The 13,864-nt window shown below is 40.3% G+C and overlaps 1 protein-coding gene across 1 annotated transcript in view; it reads left to right on the forward strand.

The window, feature by feature from the left end:
• The first annotated feature begins 3,326 nt into the window (after positions 1 to 3,326).
• Positions 3,327 to 13,864, forward strand: part of LARS1 (leucyl-tRNA synthetase 1) — a 71,321-nt gene continuing 60,783 nt past the window's right edge. Inside the window, exons 1-5 of the mRNA XM_054976056.1 lie at positions 3,327 to 3,395; positions 8,090 to 8,208; positions 10,386 to 10,473; positions 11,325 to 11,405; positions 12,423 to 12,554. Of these exons, the coding sequence (XP_054832031.1) occupies positions 3,390 to 3,395; positions 8,090 to 8,208; positions 10,386 to 10,473; positions 11,325 to 11,405; positions 12,423 to 12,554 (426 nt within the window). The 5' untranslated portion in view covers positions 3,327 to 3,389. The remainder of the gene's footprint in view (positions 3,396 to 8,089; positions 8,209 to 10,385; positions 10,474 to 11,324; positions 11,406 to 12,422; positions 12,555 to 13,864) is intronic.

The raw sequence follows: 13,864 nt of genomic DNA on the forward strand, positions 1-13,864 counted from the left end.
TGGATTTAAAATAGTTAAATACCATAGCAAAGCACGGGTATCAAGCTAGTGAAGGTATATATTATTTGCAAACTGAACCAGGGTCTTCAAGGCCATCATATTTTACAATTTTAAAGTATGTTACCAACTCTTGAGACTTTTCTATTATTGTAATTTAGAAGTAATCCTGAACAGTTCTGCTTGGAACTAAGTCCCATTCTATATAACAAGGCTTGCTCTCAGGAAAGTGTTTTTCAGATTACAGCCATAGCCCTTGACAGTCTTGTCATGATTCCAACATTCTTACTTTAAAATAAATTAGCTAATAGAAGTGTATACTATAGCACTGTATTTCAGACTTCACTAATCTTTTAAATTACATAGATTTAAATAGTAATACTTTAAAAACATGTTACTTATAGACTGACAGCAGAAGATTGAACTGAGTCTCCACTAGTTTTGAGGGCATAATGGAACAGGAAAACAAATGTCCCAGGATCCCTGCCATGGGTTCAGACTGCAGTGCTTTTTGATAGACCGGCTACAACACTTTTTTATTTTCTGGTGGATGAACATTCACTTGTTAGCAGCTATAATACTAAAATAGGGCAGTTACTTGAACATTTGCAACTAATTCCAGTTTCTCAGTTCTGAATTGCAAAGCTTGGAAGCTGTGTTACTTGATTCTATGCATATTTGTTCGGAATAAGTCTCCCTAAATTCAGCAGGGATTCCACCAAAGAAAATATGTATCAAGATTACAATCCAAAACTGATGTGGTACCTTAGTGATCAACAGTATGATTCTGTTAGAAGTTAACGACCTGTTATATTAAGCCTCATCAATTTCAGAGTATTAAACATGCTTAATTATCTCATTAAAATAAATAGAACTTCAGTACCCTTAACTTTGGCTGGAACACTTTCTAGTTCTGTAATTTTATTATTACTGCTTTACATTGGTTTTGGTATAGTATCCATAGCATGTCTAAGCAGGTCTACTCAGAATCCTGCCCAAGTCTGTACATTGGAGTTTATTCCCAAGGAAGTATTTTTAGAGTTATTCACGGTAGAACTGCAAAATGAGTCTGGAATAGTTTATTATGGTTGCATTCTACAACGGATTATAAACTGGGTTTTGATCATGCTTCTGGGAGTTGTGATGTTTGAATGCTGACAATCCAACAGGCCTGGGATTATTTGTTCACACCACACCTGGATTTCAACCTAGAGTTTGTAGTTGCTTTTAAACCATGGTCTAGACTAACTGTTGTTTGTTTGGATATCTGAATTCACTTTGTTGAACAACATCACCTCTTGTACCTGCTAAACGTATGTCCTGCCTGCTGGGAGGCGAGCCTAGGGTTGCCAGGTCCCCTTACCCTCCCAGTGGGAGGGGGGATAACTGGCTCGTGCCGCCTTCTTACCTTGTTAATGACCACGGTTGTGCGATGACATCATTTCCAGTGACATCACTTCTGGTGACATCACTGCGCAGGCACAAGAGTGCCCCCTCTGCTTCTCAGCAGGCTGATTTGGGCTTCAGTTCAGTCCATTTGGGGCCCAAGTCAGCCTGCGGTGAACCATAGGAGTGTGTTTTTTTCCAATTCAAGTACTAAAACCATTTTTCATTCTTGCTAGAAAACTGTTGGAAAGTGAAATTGACATACGTTTGAATTCTACAAATCTACTTTCTTCATCAGTATATCTGACATATGATTGTTGATGTGTAATGCTAATGTAACTTCTCTTTTCATGGGTTCTATGGGGTTTAGGAAGCAACTTTCACACAATTTTAAGAAAGAATTTTTCTTTTTTTTCTTTTAAACTTTTAAACAATAAAATACAACTTTTTAAAAACTAACTCATAAGCGCAACCAAACAGAAAACTTTAAATCAACAATGTTTTTGAAAATTTAAACAGTTCAACATTCCATGAAGTGGTGAGTCCTTTTTCGTTCATTTGAATCAACTGTATCCCAGGCTTCTCTCTTGTTGGGGAATTACAGCCCTGCAAAAATAATACAATCCCAGTAACACCAACCAAACACAATACACAAACACCACTTTAAATCATATTGTTTACATACAACATTTGATTACCTTATTCAAGGTGATAAGAGCATATAAATTATTAAGCTCCCCAGCAACCAGCCTTCTCAGCAGTCTGCCTCTAGCTTCACTAAACTTTTCATTTTGCCTTATAAAAGAGCCAATGTAGTAGATAAGAGTGTCAGACTAGGATGAGTTTGAATCCCTACTCTGCCACAGAAGCTTCCTGGGTGACCCTTGGGCTAGTCTTACACTCTCAGCCTAACCAACCTCACAGGATTGTTCTGAGGATAAATCTAGGATATGAAAAAGATGTAAACTTATTTGGGTTTCCATTGGGGAGACAGGTGAAGTTATTAAATGAAGTTAATAAAATTAATAATAAAATTTCTGTTTAACTTGGAGGCTGCAATCCAGAACACACTAATCACATTTGAATTAAATGAGTTTATGTCTGAATAAATAGGATAGGGTTGCATAGCAGAGCTTATACCAATTTATACTTCTACCAACACGAGGCAGCCAATAATGTATTTAGTTTTCTCCTACTCTTCAGCCAAGGAGTTCAGGGCAGCGTACATTCTCCCCTCCCCCATGTTATGCTCACAACAGCCCTGTAAAGTAGATTAGGCTGAGAGTGAATAACCAAAGGATGTAATTCAAACTTTCAGGGCAGACCCAGGAGGGGGCAGGTTTCGAAGCTAGGTTTCCCAGATCCTAGTCCAACAGCTAACCACTACACTAATATGCTTGATTGCATATTACATCTTATCTCCTCAGAACAAAATACTAACTGCCTGTGCCAAGCAAGATTTTTGGAAATGGTCACATAGTACTGAAACGGTATAATTAAAGTGGTATTGAAATGACTCCTGTCCTCTTGGCTTAAAATATGCACTAGAAATTGTCATTGCTGTTAGTGAAAGTCTTATGGGAAACCCGGGCAGAGATCCTATACTGCATAGCCAAAGCAGGTCCTCGAAAGCAAAGATCTGCCTAGCAAATGGTATCCCGAAGCCGGCAATTCTTTGTAGCAAAGAAGCAGATGCAATATTCTGTTTATCCAAGACGAGACGCCCAGCTTCCACACCACACTAAGATTCGGTTTTAAGCATTATGGGAATCGTAGTCTCCAACTCCAGGCCTGTAGAAGTTTTACGAAGCCTCGAGTAACGCGGTGCTTCCCGGGAACTGTAGTTCAGTAGCACGTCGGGGGGGGGGGCTTGTCACCGGTGGACTCTATATCCCAATACCTTTTGCGAAGGAAACCGGATGCTGGTTTGTTCTCGTTGCATTGTGGGAGAAGCAGCGGCGTGGAGGCGAAGCTGTTGAGACCAGCTGTTGCAGCGGCAAGGCGCGATGACGGTGAATACAGGCGGCGACGAGCGCACAGTTCCCTGGTTTTGGGTGGACTGAGGCGAGGGGAGTTGGGGGTCGGGCCCCGGAAGGCCGCCAGCTCCGTCAGGGAGGCGCGACGCCTCGGCACCCCCTGTGCAGTAGAAGCCGGGCCGCCTCTTGCTCGCGTGGGATTTCATCCCTCGAAGAAGAGCCCGCCTCGTTTCGAGAGCGAGTCCAGTAGAGAAGGGGGCCTTTCTTGGTCACAAGGCTGACAGGAGGACGGGGCTCTGGTACGGCGGCTCTTCTGCCGCGTTCTGTCCCTCCTTCTCGGGTGCTCGGGGCGGCATAGACGAGACTCTTCCTGTCTTACAGCCCCGTGAGGCAGGGGGTACCAAGAGCGAATCGCTGTCCCGAAGTTCCTCACAGTGCCTCATCTTTACATTTAATTCTCAGCGAGGCCCCAAAACGCGTATCCGCAAATCCACAGAACCGGGCGGAGAGAGAAAAAGCTCAGCTGGTTTTTTTGGGGGGGGGGGGGGAGAGGGCGCACAGCACCCCCTGCCAACAAACTGGGAGAGCCGGCGGGGCGGGACGAGGTGGGAGGGTGGAAGCAGCTGACAGTTGCCGAAGAAGCTGGACAGGCGATGAGGCGGCCCGGAGAAGTGTCCGCGGCATCCTTCCCCCTAGCCAGGAGGGCGATAAGGTGGCGGTGACGCAGCTGTTGCTCTTTCCCCTTCTCAGATAGAAAAGAGGACCCCTCCCTCGCTGGTGACACTCAACTGATCCGCCACACTAGCTCTGCAAGGTGCAAGTAGCAACTCAAGAAGCTGCATCTGGTGAAATCCCCTCATTTGGGTGCTTATTAAAAGGGACCTACATTCTTCTCCTTTGCCTTTGTTTGCAGAGGAGCTGTTCCTGGGGACAAAAAGAGAGCTTTGAGGTGCCTTGGAAAGAACACAGTTTTGTAACACAGGCGTTTTGTGAAATATGGGCGAAGGGGGCCATACCAAGGATGGAGCACAAAAATTAAAGAACAGTGGGAATAAAAAAAATGTTTGATTCAGTTATACTGCCTCTAGGGGTTTTCCAAGAGAAAATAAACCACCATTAGATAGCAGAATTTAAAAACTTGGTAAAAAAGACACAAAATGTGAAAAGTGCATAAATGTGTACAGAAGCATAAATCTGTGAGAATGTTTCAGAAATTATACATGTGCATACATAGATGGAATTTATGGAAACGCATCTTAAAACAAAATTTCATTGTATACTCTAAAGCTTCCGCAAGTTAGAGAAATATACAATGAACCTGTATAACTATGTAGCCAAAGCAATTTCCACAGTAACAGAACTTTAGATAGCCAGTTTTCCCTTGAGAATGAGTCATAGATTTAATGGTTGGGAGGGCTAGGGTGGTATATGAAGAAATATTGGATCTGGATGAGAGGGACCCTATTTCTCATGGTTCAGCATGAAGCCTGGGTGCTCAAACACAAAGGACATGATATAGCTTTTCTTGTGTAGATGACAGAGCCATGACAAATATAACTTGTCATATAGCGCTAGAAAATTTGCACTTTTTGAAATTTTTCCTGTGCAGCTTTTCAGGGCATAGGAGGTCATTATATGGTCCTTGTTCAAGATGGTATTATTTATAGTGAAGTTAGCCTCTGTAACATCTCTTATAACATGATGTGTATGTCTCTTCATAGATGACTTCTTGTCAGAGGCTTGTGTAAAGTGGTGATGTACAGCTTGTGTTAGAACTGATGTATTTGGAGATTGTTCAAACGTTAAGCTTTTATTAAGCCCTTGTATAATAGCACCATCAGACCCCTTTGCTTGAGGAGGGCTAGTAGTCTCACACTTTTTTGACAGGAAAAGCTAATCCTTCAGTTTACAGATTGCTCTTACTTTTTTGAAGATTAACATAACTTCATTTTTGAGGCACTGTACAGTGCAAGAGTGGCCAAAGAACTCCCTTTAAAAGTTGCCTCCCTTTCTGTGTAGAACCATGTTTTTGTCCCGGAAAATGGAGAATTTTTCCCCATATATTTTTGTGAGTGTTATATATTACACACTGAAGGCAGTTCTCACCTTTCTTGAAGACTCCTGCTTTGATCTCTTCTACTTAAAAGTTTCTTGCTTTTCCAAATAGTGAGCTAAGCAACATGTTTGAAATGCATTTCATTCTTTGTGCTACCTACTGCTAATTCCTTCAAACATAGTCTAATGTGTTTCTGGTGAATGTATTTTATTGAGTCTGCCTCATTAGCCAGTAAAATGACAGGCCAGTCTATAAATGATCATGCTTTACACATCCCAAGGAATGGTAAGATGGCTGTTAGGCTTGCAGAACATCTGAGGAAAGCACTGAGACTGTTCAGTTGACTAATATAATAGTGTGACAGATTAAAGTGAGTTTAGGTTAAACAGTGTAATCAGTGTTTATGTTGCAGATTGCTTTTGTAATAGTTTCAGGCAGGTAGCCATGTTGGTCTGCAGCAGAACAAGCAGGATTTGAGTCCAGTGGCGCCTTAGAGATCAACAAGATTTGAGCTTTTGAGAGTGGAGCTTTTGAAAGCCAAAGCTCCCTTCTTCAGATCCTGCTGCTTTTGTGATGATGTAGTGGTTTGTAATTAAAAGCATAGCAACCATATTATATTATATATCTTTCTGTAACATCAAGCAGAAGTGTTCACACCTTTAATGTCCTTTGATTTCTACTGTTTCTATGGGGCCATTAGTGTTTTGTGTCAGCATTACTTAAGTGATATTTATACCCCAGACAAAGCCTTTTAAATATCTGAAATGTGTCTGTATTGGACATAACTACAGGTAAAATGACCAGCCTTGGAACTGTAGAACCTTAATATAATACATTTTCCACAAGACCCTGTTAAGTCTCCTTCTTAATGGTGCCCCAGAATGCACAATTTTACCTTGTTCTGCACAAGTGAATGGTTTCTTTCCATTCATTTGTTTGCTGTGCTAAGGGACACTGGAGTGTGGAACCAACCCCTGAAACTTAGTGGCTCAGTCCTCACTGACATGGATGAACATTCTGTACAGGTCCTTATCACAGGTAGGCCCTCCTTTCATACAAATACTGGCAGATGTAAATGCTAGGTAAATGATCAGTTTTGCTAGAGTAGTTTTTGAGCTCAGGCTTTGGTGTTTTCATTTAGAATCTAATCTTGGGAATTTTCTTTCTGGAAATTAAAAATTCAGTATTCCCATTTCAACTTTCTAGGAGTATAATTCTGCAGCTTGGCCTGGTTTTGGGAAGGCTAAGTGGGTGATTAATGTGATTATTCTGTAAAAGCCTGAGCTTGGCAGTTGCTTTAATTGTGCCTGCACTGAATTGTTGCTCAGAGTAATTACCATGCTTACAGGCAAATTTTCATTGATCTAACTCTTTTTCTCCTATTTGGATTTGCTGCAGAAGAAAATGTGATTGGAGTATCCAATAGAGCCCCATCTTTTATTTAAGAAGCAAAGTGGTATGACTAAGAAATCAAAAGCTCTTTCTAGAGAGAAATTGCTGTAAGGTTAAGGGTGGCAGCAGTTGAAATTGCTTTGTAGTTTAAACGTTTGTATAACTTATTAAATATGCTTTGAAAATTTGTTCCATATGCCTTCTGTCATGTTTAATATTTTACGCAGTCATACATATTTACTTGCCTGTTCTCAGAATGCATCATGTTTCAGGGCCTGTGGATATTTGAATGATCTTGATTCCATGTGTCATAGACTGTGGCTTCTGACATAGAATCCAGTATATTGACCCAGAGCCTGGGAAAATAAGCTTCTTTGTTTAAAGAACACAGGCTATAGTTACTACTTGTAGTCAAAAAAACAAGATTGCTTTAGTTGATTTTATAAAAGATGTGTCTGGCAACAAATAATATGTGAGTTATCATATACTTTTATTGTATTTTTTATCTTTTGAGCTGCCTCAAGTAGGTCTCTGGAGAAGAGTTATAGATGTTTTCTAAAAAAATAAAATAAAATGATCTTACTAGTTGATCTTGGCCTCTTGCATATTTCCTACAAAATAATCAGGATCTGAACTTGCTGGAATATAAGGACTGTTTCTTGAAGATGTTCATTTTGTTTACTATAAACGCCAAACCTAGTAGAAAAACGATAGGTTGCAGGACTCTTTTCTTGTATTGTATTTGCTATTGTATTATAGCATTATTTTATACTGATGTTTGTTTTATGTATTGTACAGTTTTATTGCATTGTTTTCAGTTTTGCAGCCAGAAATGTAGCTTCAGATAAAGTCTGCCTTTCTCAAAAGGTTGATTGTGTATGAAGTAAATAATAACCATAGTACAAAGGAAATATTTTGTTATGGAGAAGACATTAATGGTCCTGAGCCAGTGTGATTCAGTGGTTAGAGTGTCCAACTAGGTTCTGTCAGATTGGGGTTCAAGTCCTCACTTTGTCAAAAAGTCAGTGGCTGACGTTGAGCCAGCCACTCGCTCTCTTTAAGATTCCCCTGTCTCTCAGGTTTATTTTGAAAGTGAAATAGCAGAGGGGAGACCAGTGTACACCGCCCTGAGCTCCTTGGAGGAGAGGCTGGATTAAAGAATAGTAAATAAATGTAACATCTTGTGTAGAGAAATTATGTATTTTGAAGGTTTTACACTAAATGATGCTTTATCCGGTTATTGTAATGTGAGATGTTTCTTTATTCTCTTATACTTTTTAAGGAACGGAAGGGGACAGCTAAAGTAGACTTTTTGAAGAAGATTGAAAAGGAAATCCAGCAGAAATGGGATGATGAGCGAGCGTTTGAGGTTAACGCAGCAGATGCTGCAAGCCAGAAGAGGTAGGAATGTATGGAGCTAGTAGGAAACCAATAGGGAAGTGTTCAAGACCATGCAGTTCTGGATAATTTAGCTGTATAACAACTGTATTTAAGGTTGTGAGCTAACAATCATTAAAGTCAATAGAAAAAGTCAGTTGAGTTTTTGATGAGGCTTGTTTGCAGCAGAAACTTGGGATTTAATTCTCTGCATAGTAGGATAGGCAACATGTATGCTGTTTATATACTTGGGTGCAATTAACTTTGTAGGATAGAAGCCTGTCTATATTGTGGAAACCAAGTATAGGCTTCCTTGATATATGATGTCTAGTAGAACCTGGTGCTTCCAAAAAAGAGTCAAAGCCCCACTAGAAGGAATAACATAAGAGTGGATAATAGGTGATCTGAATAACTTGAAGAGCAAATTATGGGGTCGAACAAGCCAGGGTCAAGTCGAATATAAGAGCCTAGTGGAACATCAGACTAGAAGGATCAAGGGATAAGCCAAATCCAGGATCAGGGAAGTTGTATTCTGGATTGCACCCCCTTGGTTATGCACCTGAAACCTCTCTCTAAAAGTTGCTATGAAGATTTATTAGTCATGGTATTTAAGATATTTCCTAATCTGGAAAATACATGCTGAAAGGCATGAACCTGATAATTTCTGGTACTGTGCATTAGAACAACTATGATGTCAGGTTAACTGAAACGGTCATCCTTGAACAAATTTGCTATAAATGTGACATTTATCATCATTTTCATGATGCTGTCCTTACACAGTAATATCCAGAGGACCTAGTGCCGCCTGATAGAACTGAAGCTAAGGGTTCTGTGCAGTTTCACAATTTGATGGGTGATTTATTTATAATATAGACCATCTTTTCCCACAGCTCAAGGTGGCTTACAATCCATAATTAAAAACATCAAAAACAATAGAACCCAAGTCACCCCCCCCAATTAAATACCTCCAATTTGCACTCTTTAAAAAAACTCTGTTGAAAAAAGTCTTCCAGCACCCCCTAATTTTTTTTCAGCAGTCACTGAAAAGTGCAGACTTTCATCAATACCAGGTGGGCCACCTTCTGTGTGGAAGTAACTGGAGGCTGGTAGTCTGAAGATTGTAACTAGCACACAGGGATATATTAGTAGACACTGTCCTTTAGATTTGTGAAGGGCTTTTAAGGTCACAGCCAGTACCTTGAATTGAGCTCAGATAAAAACTGGCAGCCAGTGAAGCTGTGGGCCTCGGACCACAATTCAACATTTATGGGAAATAATATTAAAGCATTTATTCAGCCTTTGAGGTGTAAAATAAGTAGACTAATTAGTTTACAAGAGTAGACTACTTTTTAAAAAAATTCTTTCATATTAGCGCAGATCACCTTAATTGGCCTGTAACAAATACAATCTTCCATTCTGTTTCAGAAATGGCATGTTTCAATAACATTATTATTATTATTTAATTGAATTTATAATCTGTTCTCCCCGCAACATTTTCTGGTGTTTGCAAAGATCAAACTTACCTTGATCATATAATCAAATCAGCCCCAAATAGAACATTTTTAGTAATCCTTTTGGCTTCATAGTATTAAAGATGTCAAAGAGGTACTCGTTTGGTGATTTCTCACTTTATTGGACATGTAAGTGTGCAGTTTGAAGTACTGGAACCAACCCACTGATAGAATTTTACTTTGCATTTCTAAAACGTACGCTTTGCTCACTGTGTTGGGATTCCATAAGTAAGGCAGGTTCCAAACTTCTAATTGTCCTTCAAATGGAAAAAATTACAGAAGAGGGAAGACCAGCATTCCTTTTTAGCATATTAGAGGGGAAAAAACAGTTAGGAACAGAAGAAATGAAGATATCTTTTCTATAACCACCATTTGGAGATAACTTCTATTTCTATTTTGACCATGAACTATATGATGTGAGTATGGCCATTGTAATAATAATAAAACATTTGCATAATTGGCTGTGGAACTGTAATGAAGTATGTACTTGAAGATTTTAGATGATCATCAAGATAAATCCTGTTTAAGTAATAGTAGCAACATCATAGATTAACTACATGTTCTTTTCAGAAAACAGCCTTGTGTACTTCGTCCAGTTAAGTATATTTAGGATTACAACTTCAGTTGTCTTCTGGTTTAGTTGTTTCAAGCCTACTGATATGTGTTTAATATTTTGTGTTCTCCACTCAGCAATGGCAAGTATTTTGTCACCTTTCCATACCCTTATATGAATGGCCGGCTCCACTTGGGACACACGTTTTCTTTATCGAAGTGTGAGGTAACAAATTTATCTCTAGTGCCAACTTAACGAAGATTGTACAGAGAGAGAGAGAGAAAATCTTGAAATTCAGTCCATAAGCCAACATGTGCCTATCACTGTTCTTTTGGAATAATATTGTGTGAGATATAGTAATGAATGTACCCTGTTCATTTCTGTTCAAATAGCAGTTGTGTGGTGATTGAAGATTAGATCAAAAAGTTTGGGCCAAACATTTGGGCTTTTTGTTCTCCCTAGCAAGTTCCCCTTGTTATATCTTAATTTTTCCAGTACACAGCTCTTATAGGCTGATTTAAAGAACTGCTCTGATTGGCTCCTGTGTTTCTGTTACCTTCTTGTCTCACAGTTCAGGTAGAAGGGCAAATAGAGAGGTGTCCTCAGCAGTTCTTTCATCTAAAGATTCTCTTATGTACCTTTCAGAAGAATAGAAATATGTTTCCATTTGCACATATCTTGTTTAGTAGTGGGAGACTTCAGCATATATTAGCTTTATCTGTTTTCTCCCAGTGAAGCAACTGGTTTTTGTGTGAACTTACTGTTTCCGTCCCAGAGCCTTTGAAATAGAGTTAATAGGTAGAGTAGCTGTGAACTTCAGAATGTATTTAATCTTGTTATGCTGTAAAGATGTAGAATTAATTGTTTTTGTTTCTTCTGGCTTCTTTGTAAACATATCTCTGGTATCATCAATGATTAATCATAAAGGGCAGGATTAAATCTTAAATGAGCCATAACCTTTTAATACTAAATGGTTTTAACTCATTTGGTCATACTTGCCTTCTCCCCCTGCATACTTTTTTGATGTGTACTATATGTTATTGCTTAATGCTTGTAATTGTTTTTGCTTCCTGCAGTTTGCTGTTGGCTATCAGAGATTAAAAGGAAAAAGATGCCTGTTCCCTTTTGGACTGCACTGCACTGGTATGCCCATCAAGGTAAAACCAGCTCTCCCCCTCCCCCATAAAAATACCATTCAGCTTCTGTGCTAAAGAAATATACATTCATTAAGAAGAAGAACAGCTTCTCCTGGAACTTATTTTAGTCTTGGAGAGAATAACTGTATAGTGCAAAGTCTGTGTTGTAGTGAAAAGTTTAGGACTTTCTGCTTTATCTTGGCAGTGTGCGTTGATTCTCTGCCATGTTAATTTGTGCACTGTGGGATACCAGTGACTTTCATTTGTGCCTGGCTAGTTTTAAGATTGGTAATTCTTATTTTTTATGCTTTTATTGCATTGTTTGTACTTTATGAGCCACCAGAATCAGGTTTTTAGAGAGGCAGCACATACATTTTCTAAATAAATAATATGCAGTAATTTGCTTGCCTAAAGCTGCATGCTAGGATCCAAAGAACTCAAATTTTTGGGCATTCTTATTGGGATTTTTTACTTTTTCATTTAACAGCACACCCTCAAGTCATATTGCATACTTTTTGGAGAGTGGTTTACTGGAAGAGGTGCTGTTCAAGAAGCAAGCCCAAAGTATCATTGGCTCTGAGTAGTTTTGTTCCAGGATTGGGACTTTTGCATCTGATCTTAAATTGCACAGAGGTGCTTGTATATGAAAGAGCTGCCATCGTTCACTTTTAGTAGCTGTGAAAAAATGTAGGAACTTGATGTGCAGTTGTCATGGTTATGTAGTAGAGACTGATAGCAATAATGGATTAACAGCTTTTTTTATCTCTGTGGTTGCTAGTCAGTACCTTTTTCAGTATCTCTTTTGAAAGCTAAAACTAAGAGGGCATATATTTGAGAATTTGCAAGTTGTCAGTGAATAAACATAGCCTATTAGGGAACCAGCATGAGACCAGCGACTTGCAATTTGTTGTTAACAGTTGGAAATGCAAGGCGAGAAACTGTCAAGTCTGGAAATAATGAAGCAATGGATTCTAACTCTTGGATGTACAAATGAGTGCCCTAACCATAGCTACAGTGCCATTGTGGATTTTCCCATAGGCTTGTGCAGATAAGCTGAAAAGAGAAATGGAGCTGTATGGCTGTCCACCAGAATTCCCTGATGAAGAGGAGGAGGAGGAGGAACCCAAGGGGGATGAAGTGATAATCAAAGACAAAGCTAAAGGCAAAAAGGTATCATTTAAAGTGTGCATGTTTTATATTGATATTGAAGATTACTTGTAATGTTAAAGTAGAGCTGTGTACTTTTGTCTGTTTGTGTGTGTGTGAAATGCCATCAAACTGTAGTCGACTTATGATTAGAGATGGGCACGAACCGCATTACGAACGTCAAAACCCCATGAAAATGGTGATTGCGCGATTGTGACCCGGCTGATCGTGATCTGCCACCACCAATGAACCAGCGGTCAGGAGGGGCCCGGTTTGGGGCGTTCCGGCTTGGTTCGGGAAGCCAGACACTCAGGCGCCAGCAATCTATTCCCCTGGCAACGGAGCCAGGGGAATGCCTGAGCTCTGTTTGCCCTCCTTCTGTCGCCCTGGAAACCTGAATGGAAGCCCAGCTTTCCTTGATCAGCAGGGCTTCCTTCCAACCGTGGAGCAGCAAAGCAGTTACAAGTTGGGAGAAGACATGCAGGGGAGGGAGGGGGAAGTGGGTGCCGCCAGCGAGCGGCTCATGGGGGGTGCCGCCAGCGAGCGGCAAGACCCCCTGCCTCCTCCCCGTGCCTGCCAGGCCCGGCGGCCGCCAGCATCATCCACCGTTCCTGTATTGCTGGGAACAGCGGGGCACCCCTCTGCTGTGGCCTCCACGATCCATGGTTCGGTTCGGGAACGGGAGATGTTCGTTGCTGTTCAGGAATTCGGGATCGTGGTCTGCACAGAACCATGATCCTCTGGTTTGGTAATTTTTTTTGGTTCGTGCCCATGTCTACTTATGATGCCCCTGCTGGGAGTTTCAAGGCAAGAGATGAACAGAGGTTCTTAAACTATGGGATTTGCATCTCAAAAGTTGTTAAAATCAATCTCTTATTTTAAACTTTATTTTCTTTCTGATTAATCTGTATGCTGGTCTTAGGACCATAATAAGCTATAACAACAACAACAACATTCGATTTATATACTGCCCTTCAGGACAACTTAACACCCACTTAGAGCAGTTTACAAAGTTTGCTATTATTATCCCCACAACAACAAACGCCCTGTAAGATGAATAGGGCTGAGAGAGCTCCTAGAAGCTGTGACTGACCCAAGGTCACCCAACTGGCTTCAAGTGGAGGACTGGGGAATCAAACCTGGTTCTCCAGATTAGAGTCCCACGTTCTTAATCACTACAACAAACTGGCTCCCACTGAAACTGAACACAGGTGGTTTGCCATTGCCTGCGTGTGCATAGTGACCCTGGTCTTCCTTGATGGTCCCCATACAAGTGCTAACCAGTGCCAACTCTACTTAGCTTCCAAGTTCTGATGATATTGGGTTAGCCTAGG

The sequence above is a fragment of the Eublepharis macularius genome, chromosome 4 (assembly GCF_028583425.1).
Source record: "Eublepharis macularius isolate TG4126 chromosome 4, MPM_Emac_v1.0, whole genome shotgun sequence".
NCBI classification, from domain to species: Eukaryota; Metazoa; Chordata; class Lepidosauria; order Squamata; family Eublepharidae; genus Eublepharis; species Eublepharis macularius.